The 19,822-nt window shown below is 41.9% G+C and overlaps 1 protein-coding gene across 1 annotated transcript in view; it reads left to right on the top strand.

Moving 5' to 3' along the window:
• The window catches only part of LOC124555141 (ero1-like protein), an 86,838-nt gene that overhangs the window by 29,231 nt on the left and 37,785 nt on the right, over positions 1-19,822 (top strand). The window contains exon 5 of the mRNA XM_047128951.1: positions 15,735-15,796. Coding sequence (XP_046984907.1) covers positions 15,735-15,796 — 62 coding nt within the window. The remainder of the gene's footprint in view (positions 1-15,734; positions 15,797-19,822) is intronic.

The raw sequence follows: 19,822 nt of genomic DNA, 5'->3' as shown, positions 1-19,822 counted from the left end.
ATTAGTATTAATGATCCGTTAATCACAGCTAGTTCAAACATTCAGGAACTTCATTCAGTATGTTTAAGATAATATCCCAGCCAAAATTAAAGGCACTGGTTGCAAACAGTTGCAGATTGTTGCCCACCTCGGAACAAATGGTGCTGTTATGTTTTCTGAGGCTACACTAGGTCCCTGCTGACATCTGACAAAAGTAGAGCAATCAGCCTTGCTTGTGGTACATCATTGCTCACAATCTCGAGAACAATTCTCAGAACTGGCTGGGGCTTGTGCTTTTGAGCAAAGTTGAAATCCTGCACTAAAAACTTCGGTGATTCTGTGACCATCGAAGTGTCTAGGTTTGAAAGCTAAAGGGTCTCACTAAACAGTGGAGAGATGAGTTCCCACCAGAGGAAGCTACCAATGTCTGTCCACAGAATACATACATTTATTTTAATTTATATGTAAAAGGTCAGTCTGATCATGGCCCTAGGTGGCCATCCAGCTCACCTGATCTGTCAGTGTGCAATTACTTCATGTGGGGGGGGCTCCCAAGTCTAACATGTTTTGCAACAACCCTCAAAGTCTTCAAGAACTGCAGCAGAACATTTCAGATGAGACTGCAGGAATTCCAGCAGTCCAGTTTCGATCCGTCTTCTGCAATTTGCTGACTGAGGCCCAAAAGTGCCAAGATATGAATGGTGGTCACTTTCAACATCTGCTGCATTTCCTTTCCTCTGCTGTGTTTCTCTGTACGCTGGAACTCTGTTCTCAGGACCACTTTCATTTGCCCCACCCTGTATAAGCTCGTAGAGAAATGATTGATATTGACTGCTGAGAAAAAGTGTGATTTGTTCCCTGTCACACATTACAAGCAAAACTATTTTCTACCTTTCTTAACACTAGTTTTGCAGCCTATAGTCATTGATGCAATAACAGCCTTATTGTCACAGATTCCCTCTCTTTGTTAACCAATTCAGAAAGTTTGGGTGTGTCCATTGCTAGACAGTCTGAGACCTTGCTCTCGGTAGTTGGTTTCCTAACTGTTGTAAGTAATATTCAGAAAAGACGTTCAAAACTGTCTCACATGGTACCCATTTTAATCATGTGACTGTCTCACATGGTACCCATGTTAATCATGTGACTTGCCTGTTCAATAGTTGGCAAATAAAGTAGTCCCCTATTGCAATAACATATTACTGAGCTTTCCAAACAGTTAAGCTCAGCCACTTTCGCTCTTCATACAATTGCTAATTTTGGAAACAAACGATCAACCTCCTGGCACATTTCCATTCAATAATTTTGTATGGAATCATTTTCTTGGGTAACTCATCATGCAGAAAGAAAGTATTGATTGCACAAAAGTGAGCAGTAAGAATAATACTTGGTGTTTATCCATTGATATCGTGTAGGTACCTATTCTAGAAGCTGGTCATCTTAACTGCACCATCACAGTGCATATGTTTGCTAATGAAATTCATCATATATAATCTGCCACAATTTGAGAAGAACAGTGATGTCAATACCTGCAACACCAGAGGGAAAAATACCTTTATTACCCATTATTAATCCTTTTGTGGCTACAGGCATACATTTATGGCCTGCAGGTAGAACATCCAGATGGCTGCAGGTGTACATGTTTGCCCAGCAGGTAGAACAGTCAGACAGCTACAGACGTTCATTTGCACCCTGCAGGAAGGAAAACCTGACAGGTAACGACATTCGTGTATGTCTATGGGAGCAGATAAATGGGCACTATAGAATGATGACTCACTGTTGTCTGTATTTGAATGTTCCTGCCAACACTGTCGTTATCTGTTTTTCTTGTCGGAAAGTGCTGCAGTATTCGCCAGCTTGTGGTTCCTTTCGCCTTGAGAGTGGATCTGTTAGATGCAATTTGATTTCCTAATGTACCCAAGACAGAAGATACAAAGACATATAATCTGAAGGGCTGGAATTATCCTAATGAACTGACATATCAGATCTTGCAAGTGGTGAATAGTGCAGCAAAATACACGCAGTTTCTCTGCAACAGTTCCTGCCATGCGGAATAGCAAATTGTGCACACTGGCAAAAAAAAATGCAATTTGATTTCCTAATCAACAAAGTACATACAGTACGGCCATATGTAATCTGAAAGGGCATGTATTTTACTACAGAAGTGATGTATCAGACGTTGACAAAGGAGAACGCTGCAGCAGATACCTCAGTTTCTCAGCAACACTCACAACTGCGCAGAACAGAAGATGGTCCTAGTTTTGGGCATCTTCACTAGAATCGCTCGCTTTAAAACTATACGTCTTGAAATGGATTTGTTCAATGTTAATGAAATTTAAATAGGTTATAGGAACATATATATAGGTAGTGTAAATCTCACCGCAGAATTTTCCAGTCACAAATAAAAAAGTTCTTATAATTTTTGGTAAAATAATTTTTCTCAAACCAGAACAAATATATAACAGGAAGCTTGGATTAGTTTTGAAGCTCTCTTTTTGTGGTTATCATAAACTGCAACCACTGTGATAATACAGTGTGATACTGATTTTAAAGACTGTTTCTGAAGAGTGGTTCTGTGTGTGCTGGAATGTATGATTAGCTAACAATGACCATAGCCAGCAGTGATCATCGGGCTGTGTCAGCCATCTGCCAGCCAGGCACACAGTACATTCACCCCATTAGGCAGTTAGGCAGGCAGGATGCTTGACGCTACCAGCCGTGAAAGGATTAAATCTGTCATTGGCAATGAAAGGAGTTCAGTATGCTGCAACAAAAATTTTGGATCATTTGCCTAATAACGTAAAATGTCTGACAGATACCGAAGCAAGTTTTAAATTTAACATAAAATCATTACTCCTGGACAACTCCTTTTATTCCATTAATGAATTTCTACTTAAAAACTAGCAGCCATTTAAAGGAAAAAAAAAACCTTGTCTTTAAGTCTAGTTGCTTGAGTAAGAATAAAAAAGGTGTTCATTAATGTTAACACTAATCATATATATGTATCCTGTAAACTGACTCATTCCACATCATTTTGATAAAAGAATAGTTCAAACGACATATGGGACATGTAACTAACATGTCAGGAAACTTACACCTTATATTTTCCAAATTTCCTGTGAGGCACTAAACCACGAAAAAAGCATCTAATTACTAAATTCACTCACCTTTGATGCTTACTTTCATCCCATTAATTCACATTCAGGGTCTTTAATAACCTCAATAGATACTGCTGAGTTCTTTATAGTAATAAATATGCTACCATCATTACACACCAATGGCAACCAAGCTGCCTCTTCCTGAAACTGTCCCACGTAACTCGATGAGCGGGCTGCCCAGGAGATGCTCCATGAAGGACATGGCCTCGCAGACATTTGACCTCAAATTCAGCACTGCAGTTGTAAAATCGCACTATCACGGTAGCATTCCCATCTTCTCCTCCAGCTGTGCAGCAAGCCAACAAACTTTTGCCTCACAGGGCGATGTCACCTGCTACACAACCAGCAGGCCAGAAAGTACAGAAGGAATACTCCTACGAAGACTTTTTATGTCCCTCCAGCCAACAAACATCCGAGCTTCCTCTGCCAGTTGGAAAGGCTCCAAGAAATAAAATAAATGCAAACGGACCTCTCCTTTTCCAACTCGGAGATCCTCTTCGACAGTGTTGCAATGTGTTACCCTCGCCCAGCCAACCTCCGTGTTGCCGGTGTGCACTGCTAACCATTTTTTTCTACCCTGGACTGTGCAGACCAACAGAAGGAGAATGCCAACGCCTCTGTAGATCTCGTGGAGCAGGATCCTCCAGCCTCTGTGCCCTGTAGCAGTGAATCTTCGAAGACTGGCACTTGGCAGCCACTGAGGTGACACGACTTCATTTTTTCCCTCCTCCCCTTTCCACGTCATGATTCTTCTCCAATGGAATGTTCATGGCCTTTGATTCAACTAAGATGACTTATGGCTGCTCTTGGAGTCGCATTGCCCGCTTGTTCTCTGCCTCCAGGAAACAAAATTGTGTCTTCACGACCGCTTTGAGCTCCTGCATTTCTTCCCAGTCCACTTTGACCTTCCTCCACCCCCCTGCTTGGTGACTTTAGTGCACACCATCCCCTTTGGAGTTCTCCCACAGCCTGCCCAGGAGGTGTCCTTTTGGTTGACTTTCTCAATCAACATAATGTCATCTGCCGTAATGCTGGAGCACTCATGTTACTTTCAGACTCCACGCACACCTATTCCCATTTGGACTGCTCCTTCTGCACTCCCCAGCTTGTCCACAGTCTCGAGTGGCCCAGTCTCTCTTTTAACTGTTCCACTCCCTCTTCAATCATGGGGGCAACCTGCGATGGCTCTCGGGGACCAAGTTCCATTCCCAAATTTCTGACCTGACAGTACCAGATTATGTCATAGTGGTCCCTATTGCTATCTCCAACACCTTGGGCCAGTTTTGTGGAATGTCGCCCTCATTGTGTGGGAGCTAGATCGAGCTCTCATTTCATACTGATCCTCCGCCCCAGGACCGGACAATTTTAACATTCAGATGTTGCAGAACCTTTCTCTTATAGGAAAGCACTTTCTCCTCCATACTTACAATTGCATTTGGGCAGAGGACACATTTCCCAGAAGCTGGTATGAAGCCACTGCCCTACCCATACCTAAACCCGGTAAGGACAAACAGCTTACTTATAGTTATTGCTCCATTTTTCTCTTGAGCTGTGTTTGCAAGGTGATGTAACATACGATTCATGCCCGACTCGTAGGGTGGAGTTTCACAATTTACTAACTACTGTACCGAGTGGATTTCGAGCGTGCCATTCTGCAGTTGACCATGCCATCACTGTGTCAACCCATGTTGTGAATGGTTTTCTGCGGAAATACCAGACTGTACCAGTGTTTTCGATTTGCTGTAAGCCCGGGACACATGTTGGAAGACTGGTATCCTCTATACTTCTGTGGCTGCATGCCCCGTCCCCTTCAGGAATATTTAAAAAACAGAGTTTTCAAGATGCATGTGGGTACTGCCTTGATGGACACCTTATTCCAGGATAACAGTGTGCCTCAGGGTTCCATCCTGAGCATCGTCCTCTTTGCTATTGCCATTAACCCTATTATGGCCTGTCTCCTGCCGGGCATCTATTTTGTGATCTATTGCAGTTCTCCATAGACTGGTTTCCTGGAGTGGTGTCTTTAGCAATGTCGCAATCGTCTTTATTCGTGGAGCATCGACAATGGCCTTCGCTTTTCTGCTGACTAAACAGTTGGTTTCTTCCGCCGAATTTCTGTTGATGCAATTGGTTTCTTCCACCGTCTTTACATCTTGGGCCTGTTGCTCTTCCGTTCATTGAAACTAAAAAATTCTTTGGGCTCATGCCTGATAAGAAACTTTCTTGGTCCTCACACGTGTTTCACTTGGTTGCCCACTGTACGCAGTCCCTCAGTGTCCTCAGCTTTACTTTCTGGAGAGCAGATCAGACCACCCTACTCCTTTTGTACTGGTCCCGTGTCTGTTCGATACTAGACTGTTTTTGTGTATCTTCTGCACATCCATCCCTCTTATGCCATCTCAATACTATCCGCCATCATGGCATCCGTTTGGCCAATGGCACCTTTTACACTAGCCTGGTCAAGAGTCTGTATGCAGAAGCTGCCGAAGTACCGCTGTCATGACTTTCTCTGCAGCAGATACACATGGTGTTTGTCTGCCATGCCTGGTCACCGATCCTATGCTCCCTTCTTCAATGGCTCCTTTGATCGCCAGTATGGGGCACGTCCTTCTGTTACGTCTTGGAGTTACTTTTGGCTCTTCCTCTGGCTGCTTAACTTCATGGTACCTGCCACTTTGCCAATGGGTGTGAACCCTTCACCAACTTGGCTTCATTTGGCAGCCCATGTTCACTTCGGCCTTCATTTACTTCCTAAGGACGCTACTCAGCCTCGCTCTATCACCAAAGTTTCATGACCTTCACATGGAACTTCGTGATAGTACCTTTGTGTAGAATGACTGCTCTCGGACTGACCATGGTGTCGGGTGTGCCATCGTCACTGACGCTAACGATTTTCAGTATCGGCTTCTGGAACACTGCTCAGTATTTACAGCAGAACTCTTCACCCTGTATCAGGCCACATAGTACTTTCAGAAACACAGGATTTTCGATTATGTCATCTGCTCCAACTCTATTGTGCCCTTCAGAGCCTTTGTGCTGTACACTGTGCATACCTTAGTGCAACGGGTCCAGGAAAGCTGTCGCTTGCTCACTTTTGCTGGAGCCACTGTCATGTTTATGTGGGTTCCTAGTCACATTGATTTGATGGGAAATGAGGCTGCTGCCACTGCTGCCATGGCTGCAGTCCTCGTATCTCAGCCTGCTAGTTCTCCCATTCCCTTCGACAATCTCTGTGTTGCCATCTGTGAGCAAGTTGAGTCACTTTGACATCACCACTGGTTCTCCCTTCATGGGTGCAAGCTCCGGGGAGTTAAGCCTCTCCCAGCGGCTTGGATGACCTCCTCTTGGCCCTCCCACTGTGAGGAGATCATTTTAGCTAGGTTATGTATTGGGCGCTGTATTTTTAGCCAATGTCATTTGTTAAGTGGTACTCCTCAACCACTTTGTGCTAATTTCTGATGGAACACCTGTTTTTTAACCACTTGTGTTCTCATGTATGTTTGCTGTGTGAGTTATAGGTAGTTTTAGCGAATGACGCACAGGCTGTTGACTGCTTTTTACTTTTTATGCATCGTAGCAGTATGGCAAAGGACATTTAATCTTTAGTTCAGGACTTCAGTTTCTCTATGGTGTATTTTATGGACATTTCTCCAAGTTCCAGTTTTTAGCTGTCTTTCCTTTCATCGATTGGGCTTAACATGCAGTCGGTCTTAGCCCCTTTCTTTTGTCTTTGTGTTCTATGGTTCTGACATGGGCACATGTGACCCTAGTTGTTTTTGCACCTTAAAACAAAACAAAACAAAACAAAACAATCATTACCATCTAGCCTACCTTTACAATATGAGCGAAAATATTATGACCACCTGCTTCATAGCGTGTTGGCCCACCTTTGGAACACTATACAGCAGTGATTGTTTGTGATGTAGATTTGGCAAGTCCTCAGCAGGTTTCTGGTGATATGTGGCTCCTTATAGTTACACACAGGTCACACAGTTCCTGGAAATTACTGGTCGCCGGTTTGTGGGTGTGAAACTGGTGTCCAGTAGCATCTCAGTTACATTCCATTGAATTCAGATTGGGGAAATTTGATGGCAGAGACATTGTCAGTTCACTATCATATTTCCTCAAACTTTTGTAGGGCAATTCTTCACCACTGTCAGGGAGGAAATTGAGCATAGGGGGATTCAGGTGATCCTCAATAATGTTCACATAGTCCACAGCCATCTGTGGTGCTTTTGAATACTACCACAGGTCCTGTGCAATCTCAGGTGAATGTCCCACATAGCATAATACTGCCACCACCGGTCTGCATCCGTAGCAGTGCGAATGATTCAAGCAGCTATCCACATGGATGGCAGCATATCCAGACGTTTCTGGGAGTGTAACAATAAATGTCATTCATCTGATCAGACAACTCATTTCCATTGATCCGTGGTCTAATCTCGATGCTCTTGTGCCCACGGAAATCACAATTGATGTCTTTGGGTAACTGTGGGACCATACAGGGGTCGTCTGTCTGGAGCCCAAGGTTCAGTAATGTGTACCAAATGGTGTGCTCCAAAATACTTTAGCCTGCGTTGACATTGTATTCCATCATGTGGTCTGTCACATATCACCAGCGGTCCTGCATTATAGAGTGGATAACCCTCTGACCTCCAAGTTCTGTCACGAAACGTGGACGTCCTACATCCTGTTGCCTGCTGGTGGTGTCACCATTGTCCTACCACTTTCCGTAGATGCTTATGACAGTAATGTGCAACATTGCCAGGTGATGGGGCCTAAAATTCTACTCTTTGTCAAAGTTACTGATGTCAGTGCATTTCCCCATTTGTGGTCCCGTATCATCACTGTAACCATCTGGCTCTATCTCTGTTCCACTTTATATGCTTTCTTTATGGTGTCACATACCTGTGAGGACATGAGGCAGCATTCACTCTCACTGTGAGAAGCTGTCATAATGTTTTGGCTCACCAGTGTTTTGCAGTCTCAATTTATGATTTTGTTGCTGCTGTTCACTTCTTGCAGTTTTCTGTTCCTAGTACTACGTGGAAATTATTACCTTTAAATAAGTGAAACCAGTTCTAGGAAGTTACCTTGGACACTCTTGCAGTTAATTAATCCCACATTAACATTTTCTCTCTTTGAGCTGCCAAGACAAATGTTCCAATATTAACTTGAAAAACATGCATATCGCAAAAAAAAAAAGGATGCCATAATTTGAGCAATATTGAGAAGCTGTGGGGCCCATCATATCAATGAGAGCAGGAACTGATAGCCACGAGATCTACAGGACAAAAGACAGGCTTCATCTACATCTACATTTATACTCCGCAAGCCACCCAATGGTGTGTGGCGGAGGGCACTTTACGTGCCACTGTCATTACCTCCCTTTTCTGTTCCAGTCGCGTATGGTTCGTGGGAAGAACGACTGTCTGAAAGCCTCCGTGCGCACTCAAATCTCTCTAATTTTACATTTGTGATCTCCTCGGGAGGTATAAGTAGGGAGAAGCAATATATTCGATACCTCATCCAGAAACGCACCCTCTCGAAACCTGGTGAGCAAGCTACACCGCGATGCAGAGCGCCTCTCTTGCAGAGTCTGCCACTTGAGTTTGCTAAACATCTCCGTAACGCTATCACGGTTACCAAATAACCCTGTGACGAAACGCGCCGCTCTTCTTTGGATCTTCTCTATCTCCTCCGTCAACCCGATCTGGTACGGATCCCACACTGATGAGCAATACTCAAGTATAGGTCGAACGAGTGTTTTGTAAGCCACCTCCTTTGTTGATGGACTACATTTCCTAAGAACTCTCCCAGTAAATCTCAACCTGGTACCCGCCTTACCAACAATTAATTTTATATGATCATTCCCCTTCAAATCGTTTCGCACGCATACTCCCAGATATTTTACAGAAGTAACTGCTACCAGGTTTTGTTCCGCTATCATGCAATCATACAATAAAGGATCCTTCTTTCTATGTATTCACAATACATTACATTTGTCTGTGTTAAGGGTCAGTTGCCACTCCCTGCACCTAGTGCCTATCCGCTGCAGATCTTCCTGCATTTCGCTACAATTTTCTAATGCTGCAACTTCTCTGTATACTACAGCATCATCCGTGAAAAGCCGCATGGAACTTCCGACACTATCTACTAGGTCATTTATATATATTGAGAAAAGCAATGGTCCCATAACACTCCCCTGTGGCACACCAGAGGTTACTTTAACGTCTGTAGACGTCTCTCCATTGATAACAACATGCTGTGTTCTGTTTGCTAAAAATTCTTCAATCCAGCCACACAGCTGGTCTGATATTCCGTAGGCTCTTACTTTGTTTATCAGGCGACAGTGCGGGACTGCATCGAACGCCTTCCAGAAATCAAGAAAAATAGCATCTACCTGGAAGCCTGCATCTAATATTTTCTGGGTCTCATGAACAAATAAAGCGAGTTGGGTCTCACACGATCGCTGTTTCCGCAATCCATGTTGATTCCTACAGAGTAGATTCTGGGTTTCCAAAAACGACATGATACTCAAGCAAAAAACATGTTCTAAAATTCTACAACAGATCGACGTCAGAGATATAGGTCTATAGTTTTGCGCATCTGCTCGATGACCCTTCTTGAAGACTGGGACTACCTGTGCTCTTTTCCAATCATTTGGAACCTTCCATTCCTCTAGAGACTTGCGGTACACGGCTGTTAGAAGGGGGGCAAGTTCTTTCGCATACTCTGTGTAGAATCGAATTTGTATCCCGTCAGGTCCAGTGGACTTTCGTCTGTTGAGTGATTCCAGTTGCTTTTGTATTCCTTGGACACTTATTTCAATGTCAGCCATTTTTTCGTTTGTGCGAGGATTTAGAGAAGGAACTGCAGTGTGGTCTTCCTCTGTGAAACAGCTTTGGAAAAAGATGTTTAGTATTTCAGCTTTACGTGTGTCATCCTCTGTTTCAATGCCATCATCATCCCGGAGTGTCTGGATATGCTGTTTCGAGCCACTTACTGATTTAACATAAGACCAGAACTTCCTAGGATTTTCTGTCAAGTCGGTACATAGAATTTTACTTTCGAATTCACTGAACGCTTCACGCATAGTCCTCCTTACGCTAACTTTGACATCGTTTAGCTTCTGTTTGTCTGAGAGGTTTTGGCTGCGTTTAAAATTGGAGTGAAGCTCTCTTTGCTTTCGCAGTAGTTTCCTAACTTTGTTGTTGAACCACAGTGGGTTTTTCCCGTCCCTCACAGTTTTACTCAGCATGTACCTGTCTAAAACACATTTTACGATTGCCTTGAACTTTTTCCATAAACACTCAACATTGTCAGTGTCGGAACAGAAATTTTCATTTTGATCTGTTAGGTAGTCTGAAATCTGCCTTCTATCACTCTTGCTAAACAGATAAACCTTCCTCCCTTTTTTTATATTCCTATTAACTTCCATATTCAGGGATGCTGCAATGGCATTACGATCACTGATTCCCTGTTCTGCGATTACAGAGTCAAAAAGTTCGGGTCTGTTTGTTATCAGTAGGTCCAAGACGTAATCTCCACGAGTCGGTTCTCTGTTTAATTGCTCGAGGTAATTTTCGGATAGTGCACTCAGTATAATGTCACTCTATGCTCTGTCCCTACCACCCGTCCTAAACATCTGAGTGTCCCAGTCTATATCTGGTAAATTGAAATCGCCACCTAAGACTATAACATGCTGAGAAAATTTATGTGAAATGTATTCCAAATTTTCTCTCAGTTGTTCTGCCACTAATGCTGCTGAGTCGGGAGGTTGGTAAAAGGAGCCAATTATTAACCTAGCTCGGTTGTTGAGTGTAACCTCCACCCATAATAATTCACAGGAACTATCCACTTCTACTTCACTACGGGATAAACTACTACTAACAGCGACAAACACGCCACCACCAGTCGCCTGCAATCTATCCTTTCTAAACACCGTCTGTGCCTTTGTAAAAATTTCGACAGAATTTATCTCTGGCTTCAGCCAGCTTTCTGTACCTATGATTTCAGCTTTGGTGCTTTTTATCAGCGCTTGAAGTTCCGGTACTTTACCAACCCAGCTTCAACAGTTTACAATTACAATACCGATTGCTGCTTGGTCCCCGCATGTCCTGACTTTGCCCTGCACCCTTTGAGGCTGTTGCCCTTTCTGTACTTGCCCGAGGCCATGTAACCTAAAAAACTGCCCAGTCCACGCCACACAACCCCTGCTATCCATGTAGCCGCTTGCTGCGTGTATTGCACTCCTGACCTATCCAGCAGAACCCAAAACCCCACCACCCTATGGCGCAAGTCGAGGAATCTGCAGCCCATACGGTCGCAGAACTGTCTCAGCCTCTGATTCAGACCCTCCACTCGGCTCTGTACCAAAGGTCCGCAGTCAGTGCTGTCGACGATGCTGCAGATGGTGAGCTCTGCTTTCATCCCGCTAGCGAGACTGACAGTCTTCACCAAATCAGATGAGGTGTGACATATTCGTAGCAATATACAACAATCATAAATCATCTTGGGTATAAATTGTCTGGCCTTCAATAGGTATCAAGAACAAGATAAAAATTTGTAGTTTCAGCCTTGTATTGCCCACTGGATGTTAGCAAAATTAATGGAGATATTTGTGGGCAATAAAATGGACAAGGAAGATTTTACCTGGCGAAGAGTTCTCGGGCTTCCAGCCGGGTGGCGGTGTCTTCAAACAGCGACGTTTCGACGAGTGACATACTCATCATCTTCTTCGCCAGAAGATGATGAGTATGTCACTCGTCGAAACGTCGCTGTTTGAAGACACCGCCACCCGGCTGGAAGCCCGAGAACTCTTCGCCAGCTGTATACGCCGGGAAAGCATACACTCACAAGATTTTACCTCATCGTGGACAAGAGCTAGAATCATTTACTTGGAATAGTAAACATGTAATGGAGCTGTTGGTAAAGTTCAAGTGAATAGTTACTCATGATCCAGAAAAATATGAACCTGACAACTTTATTAAAGACGTATAAGAGAACCCTTGCTGTACAAAACATCATGAAGCATCATACGAGATAATCCAGTAAGTATAAGTCATAGCATAAATTTATAGATAAAAAGGACAGAGTCTGAGTTAAATTGGGGGGGGGGGAGGTTATAGATTGACAACGAATGTTCACATGCATTTGGCACATCATGAGCTGCTATATTGCAAGTTGTGTTTGGGGTCCTGCGTCTTGATATGTGTGTCAGAGAATGAGCTGCTATATACTAGATGAAGAAAAACTGTCCAAAAAAAAGCAAATGAAATACTTGAGACTTGTGAAGATAATAGCACCCCCATCACAAAGTGTATTATGGATTTTTGGCAGGAGAGGTGGTACTCTTCTGCCACTGTAAATATTGCTTCTTCCCAAATGTTGGATAGAGACTCCAAATTGTGTAGAGCTATAGATACACATAATCACATCCTCTGGAATGTCCAGTTTGAGTCCTTGATGTTAGGGAAGGGAAACAGCAACTTCAGGACATTCCTGTCTACAAGGCAATGTCTAATGACTTGGAAGTCAGCTTCTTGAATGAAATAGCTTGATTCTTCTCAGAACCAGCCAAAAGGGAGAGTACAAACCAACCAATACGCACCCAGGAAGAAAGGATGTGACATGCTATGTAGGAGGGGGAATGGCTTGATACCAAGATTGGAATGCAGCAAAATGGGTTTGGCAAACTGACAACTTGTCTTACTTTCCAAATCAGAGTTTTCTTCTTATCTGAAATTGAGCCTGAAAGGGAGACAAGATCTTCAGTACAACTGCCATAAGGGTGGTGAAATGGGAAATACTCTAGTACACCATTGACTTGCTGTAGGATCAACGAGGCCATAACGCTAGTGCAAAAAGGAAACTGGATGTAGAGTACCCCGGCTGTTAAGATTACATGAGGTAATTCAAAAAGTTTTGTAATTTTGTCCCTCAACATATTTTTTGGGATAAAGACAAATTTCTTCTGTTTTTCCTTTCCATTTCCTCTTTAACTTCTTTTTGTTTTAGTTCTGTTTTATCTGATTTTTGTAATGTTTTAGCATATAATTAGTTCTTGGAAGAAGCAAGTGCAAAGGAATGCATACTTCCGTAATGGTTGTACATCCACTGGCAGGTAACAAAATCATGAGTATATATCATTGACAACTTGGACATACTGAAAGCAGCTTTATAATGAAAAAACTGTCCATTAGTTGACTGGATGATGGACAATCAGTGAAGTAATAATTGTAATAACAGTAATGGAAATGAAGTGCCTAAGACAGATCCAAGGAGTAACCATATGAGCTAGAGAACAAATGTATCGATAGGGAATCGACGTGGAATCCAAGGTATAAATAAATGGATGAAGACAAGGAAGAGAAATTGGAAGGATTATGTGGAAAGGGCGGGTGGCAGTAGTACCGGATGCTTATAATGAAACTGGCAGTGTTGTGAGTGCTACAGTGCATGCTGTATACATCTTCGGACACTGAAACATTGTAGGTATGTTCATTGATGTACATAGTGTGCTGAAAAAAATAATAGTTCCACTTTCTGCCACCAGGTGAAAATATGACACTCTAAGCTGTCAGAATGTAGTGTGGGTGGTAGAAACTTGAATTATTATTTTTTTCAGCATACTCTGTGAGTACACCAATTGATCAAAATACATAATTATGATGTTTCAGAATCCTGCAATGTATGCAGCCTGTACTGCAGCACTCGGCACACAGCTAGTTTGATTGTAACCACCCGACAGTATGCCTAGTCGGGCGCCTGCAGGCAGCTTTCCCTAGATTTTACTGTACGTATTTGTTGTTTGTAGATGATTTCTCTGTCTTTCGTTTCTTCTCCAGTCTTTCAGCAACCCACCAGTTGTTGCTGACAATTTAACTTTCACCGAGTGAGGTGGTGCAGTGGTTAGCACACTGGATTTGCGTTCAGGAGGATGATGATTCCAACTTGACAGGCCATTCAGATTTAGGATTTCTGTGATTTCCGTAAATTGATCCAGGAAAATGCTGGGACGGTCCCTTTGAAAGGACGTGGCCTATTTCCTTCCCCATCCTTGTCACAATCTGAGCTTGTGCTCCATCCCTAGTGACCTCGAACTCAATGGGATGTGAAACCTAGTCTTCCTTCCTTCCTTAGAATTTAGCTTTCCTCAGTAGAGGATGAGAGACACTGTTCTTAATATTAAAGAAAATAGTGAGGTTTTTGGACTCTCATTTGATTTTAAGCTTACCCTGATCTGACACTTTAAAAAACTGAAAGCATGGTCCCTCTAAGCACTAAATATTTTAAAATGCATAAATCATAGTTTGTGGGGAGCAAACCCAGCCAGTCTGCTCCAGTTTCACAGAGCCTTCTTGTGATACTGGCTTGATCAGGAGTGTGTGCTCTATGGGTCTGCAAAATACACATATTTAAATGACATTGCACACCATGAGGGAACCGAGCTAACAACCGGAGCCTTTAGGCCCAGCCATATTCCAAGCCTATCTGCTGAGATTGGTGAGCCACCAAACTTCAGGCAGTGACTTCTCGTGGAGCAGCAAGCCTATGAAACAATACCCATGCCTTAGATGTCTGCGTACCATTCTTACTCATTGTTGGAATGTTCTTTCAGGTGGTGTAAGGTAGTTATTAATATATGTAGTTTATTTTTAAATAGTTTCATACATAAGGTTTCATGAACACCAGATATGATCCTCACAGTGCATTTCTGTGCAGTGCATACTTCATGCCTGTACGTGGAATTGCCCGTGAAAATTAATTCCATATGACATTGATGAATATAATTATGGAAATTAAGCTAATTTTGATTCTTTCATCACCAAAACTGGTAATTATATGTAGAGCAAAAGTTGCTGAACTCAAACATTTGTGAAGATATATTTGATTACCAGTTCAAGTTTTGATTAATATGTACACCTGGGAATTTTGAAATGGAAATATACTGTGAAAATGTAGATGAATGGTAAGAATATCAGTAAATCCAAAGAAAACAATAAGAAGGAGGAAGTAGTACCCACTTGCTCTGGAATATGTGTAGATACACTCAGTATTTGGTTGAGGAAGCCATACTGACAAAACCTTTCAAAGAAGATAGATGTTGAGTCGCGTTGCACCTGCGAATGAGGATGATTAGTGACAAAGCAGGTGGTGGATGCAAAGTGTGACAGCATCAGTGCTTGCTAAGGTTGTAGGCTGGATGCTTGGATGTGTTGCAGAGTGGTTGGCTTATGAGTCTTCAGTTTGATGATCCTTAAGACCAGTATTCTCACAACATGAGTGCTGTATCCTGCCTGACATCAATACTGCTTCAGTGCGTTGTGATCTGTGTGAGTAAGGTGTGCCAACTGTTTTTGTTTTTTACAAATGCACTGAAGTATATGTGTACATTTAAATATTTGTGGTAATATTTTTAATTAACATGTGAATAGTGATAGTTTCTATAGTTGTTTTGTTGCGGCTCCTTCACTTTACCACATGCTGGGGATAAGAGAGTATTAGCTCCCCATAAATATTTACCAAATAATTTTACCATCTGTTATGTCATTATTTGAATGTATTTAATGGCATTTTGTTCTCTTTTTGTTCTAGTACTTAGAGAACACACAGAGTGATTGTGACGATGAGTTGAGCTATATAAACACAACCATTAGGTGAGTGTGTCATTCTGTATTTCTTCTTCATTATTTGCCATTTCTTATAGCTTTCAAAGTATTTTCTCATACTGCCTTTTTTTTTTGTGGCGGTGTAAGATCAGTATTTGAAAATTCATTAAAATTGCGCTTAAGAACCTGTAATTAGACATCATTTCATTCCAGATCTCTGATTTTTATTGTGTCTGCAGTTAGCTTCAACAGGATGTGTACTGTGTTCCAGAGGGACTTGTAGTATTGTATAGAATATTTTAACTACACCATCTTATTTTTTTAATGCTATAAGCTGTCAAATATTTTTTCTATTTCTGGGCATAATTTTGAGTGCTAGTATCTTTTTATGAAATATTTAGAAAAAATCTTGTATTGTTGTGTGCCATGACCATAAAATGGAAAATTTTCTTACTTCACATCTACTGTGAATTGCAATTATAAGATGCAACTTGTGGTTCATGTTAGTGTTTTCTTATAAATAAATGGAATGGCTGGCCAGTACTTATCTTTTTTGTAGTGATTTTTTTTTTTCCTGATAGAAATGCTTTAGGAACTTGTATATCCATTCTTTGATGGAGGGATTGGGATGTTGGGAAGGTGGTGTAGATACGCAGGTCTCTTGAGTCATTCTGTAGAGCATGCTTAGCAAATGGGTGCCGGGTGTTCTCAGGGCAGACAGTTCTGTGTCCATTCATGTACTCATCCAGTTTAGTGGTAACCATCCTTATATAAAAAACGGTGCAGTGAACACTATAGTTGGGAAACAACAAGAGTGGGTTCTTTTGTTGCTCTGCCTTTGCTGTATGATTTGTTGAAGGTGTAGTGATGGGTAGTGTGCAAATGCCTGAGATACATTTTACAATGTGAACAATTTCAAGAATAAGAATATTTGTGTAATAGTCTAGAATGCTCATATGGCTTATCAAGGAAGTTGTAAAGCTTTGGAGGGTGACAAAAGGCAACAGTGGGTGGTGTGAGAAGTACAGGGTGAGGGCAAGATCATCTCATTTCGATACTTGATTTGAGAAAGTCATAACATTGGTGGAGTAATGTATGAGGCATTTGTGGACTGGCAGACAGGGTGCTTATTTGTGGGAGAGGAAAACCTGGGATAGGTTATTTGTATAGCTGTTGAAGAATTTGGCTTAGGACAAGATAAATTTACCTTGGATGCTTGAACTGCATGGAAATTGGGAGGCAACTGTTGAAGGAGAGGATCTGTTGCTTGTTGGATGGTTTTATAAGAGTTGTGTTTTGTGTGTGAACCTCAGTAAGATGTAGGTAAGTTAACGAAGGTGGCTTCGAATTTGAGTTTGATCATCAGCAAGTCTACCAAACCAGGAGGCCAAGATTCTGGGTGTTCAGAATTTCCCCTTCCATGTAGCCCAACAAAAGGTTGCTGTAGAACAGGTTACCTTAGCTGTCACCCTTAGATGTTTGTCTGTTTGTCCATCAAAGGAAAAATAGTAATGAGTTAGGACGAATTTGGCTTGTGTGACATGTTTTTTTTAAGAGTTTCTGGTGGGTGTTTGCGTAGTTAGTGTTAAAGTGCTGAGAGGCTGTGGGTATTATGCTGGTTGTTGGTGTAAAGAGAGGCTGCATCAGTAGTGACATTGTGGGCTTCGGGTAGTAGAGGAAATGGAAGTGGGTTCAAGACATTGCAGGAAATGGTTGGAGTTTTCTTCTGTGGGATGGGAATCTCTGCATGATGAGTTTTGAGGTGCTGGTATAGAAAGGTCAAGATGTGTTCAGTTGTAACTTTGAAACATGCTACACAGGGATGGCCAGGATATTAATTTTGTATAATTGGGGAAGTAGAGGTATGCAACTCAGGAGAGGCAGAAAAGTCTATGAAGGCAGTTGGGAGACCTTGTTGGGGGTCTAGGGTTGTTAGGATTTTTGCAACTCAGTTTGGATGGAAGGAATGGGGTCTTTATGAAGTTTGATATGCCAATGTGTTCAAAAGCTGATAAAGCACCTTTGCCACAAATTCCCCACAGTAGAGGTACTATAACCACAAAATTATCAATTTCATGTATTGATTTACAATGGACAATAACCATCAGAGTATAGGTGCATTTCTTAACAAAAAGCATAAAAAACTTTGGTTTCAAAGAGTGGAACTACAAAATATGTTTACTTTCATTCAGTTTTTATATTCTTTTCAAGTGGCCATAAATTGCATCTACATAAAATTCAGTTTTCCAATAACTGAATCCATTAACCATGTAGGCATTGTTTGCTCTTCTGAAAAATTCTGTAGGTAATCATGTTACAGTAATTCATTGTGCATAAAACAAGCAGTGTCATACACTAAACAAACTATGCATTTTATTACATATCAAAAACACTTTAATCAAAAGGAAGGAAAACTCAACTTTTTAATTTGAAGGAAAATTGCTCAAGGCACATACATTATTATAAAAACGTTTTATTTTTCGAAATATAATATGGATAGATAAAAATCTGTTCACCAAACTGTGGCAGGAGAAAACACGTAATAGGTATGGAAACAAATCAATTTCGGAGCCAGTGGCTCCTCCTCATGGCAGAAGGGTTGAGGTGATGAGGGAATAGGAAGAGGTATGAAGGAAAACAACAGACGAGGTGTAGGAAATAGGAAAAGTTATGAAAAAGTCACTGAGAATCCCAGGTCAGGAGAGACTTGGTGGATGGGATGAGAAGGAAAGAGTGAGTTATGAAAAAGTCACTGAGAATCCCAGGTCTGGAGAGACTTGGTGGATGGGATGAGAAGGAAAGAGTGATTGTTGATGCCTGCACCATCTAATAGAAAACATGAGAATGTAAAGGTGGTAGATACAATAATAAGTAAGACAAACACAGAGAGAGAGAGAGAGAAGAAATGTTGAGAACCAACCACATATTGTAAGGAGTTCTGAGGAACTGTTGTCATGAGAGGGAGTATCCAGATGGTCACGTTGTACTATGTGCTCTGCAACAGGGTATTGTATATTGCTAGCCTACACTCTCTGTGATAACTTTTCATAACAATGCAAAAGGCCGAACAGTGTTTACATAATAGCTGATACACAACATGTTGTTTCACGGGCAGCTCTCCCCTTGATAGAAAATGTACTGCCAGTTACAGGGCTTGTGTACATAGGATAGGAAGGTGCATGGGCAAGTCTTACAGTGGGGTTAGTCACAGGGCTAGGAGCCATTGAGTAGGGGAATTGGTGCTGGAGCAACATAGGATCTGACCAGGATATTTCAAAGATTGGTGGTGGGAGGCGTGCGGGAAAGCTATTCTCTGTTGGGTGTGCAAAATATCAGACAGAATAGTGTTTCAAGGCAAGATTTTAGGAAGTCATAGCCCTGTTGAAGTAGCTGATTTATTCACTCAAGACCAGGATAATCCTGAGTGACAGAGGTGTATTCCTAAGTTGTTTCCTTAGAGCATTCAGCAGTACCAGAATGAGATATAATGGCGTGGAAATCTGCTTTTGAACTAGGCTGGTGGGGATAATTATGTAGGGCAAAGGCAGATGTGAGATAGGTGTTGGATTGCTGTAAAGAGTCTGCATCTGAACAAAAAGTTTGCCTCGGATATAAAGGCTGTATGAGAGGGAATGTTTCTCACGAAAATCCAAAATCCAGGTCGGACCTGACTTTATAAAATTGCCAGTCTAAGACACTTGTTTTATAACAGATACATCAGTAATTTGTAAATTATTTGTACCCCGTTTGGCACATTTTTTGAGGCACAACTTCATGTTATGTGAACGCTTGGAGAGTAATGGCAGCTTCATAGTTCTTAACCTTTGTTTTGTGGTGGCGGTGTTGGAGGTGCTGGATGGGGGGGGGGGGGGGGGGGGGGGGAAATTGCACTTTTTTATTCAGGGTAAGATCTTATGTTTGCTATTGACCAAAGCTACTGCTCTCATGCTCATCAGTGTATAGGTTACATGAAATAAAATATTGTTGATACGTTACTAGTAAATATAAATGTTCATACACCTGAAAAAGTACATAAATTAAATCTACATTATCATATACTCCCCCACATCTTTA

Source organism: Schistocerca americana, chromosome X (assembly GCF_021461395.2).
Source record: "Schistocerca americana isolate TAMUIC-IGC-003095 chromosome X, iqSchAmer2.1, whole genome shotgun sequence".
NCBI lineage: Eukaryota > Metazoa > Arthropoda > Insecta > Orthoptera > Acrididae > Schistocerca > Schistocerca americana.
The sequence above is the reverse complement of the archived record's forward strand: the minus strand, read 5'-3'. Positions and strand labels throughout refer to the sequence as shown.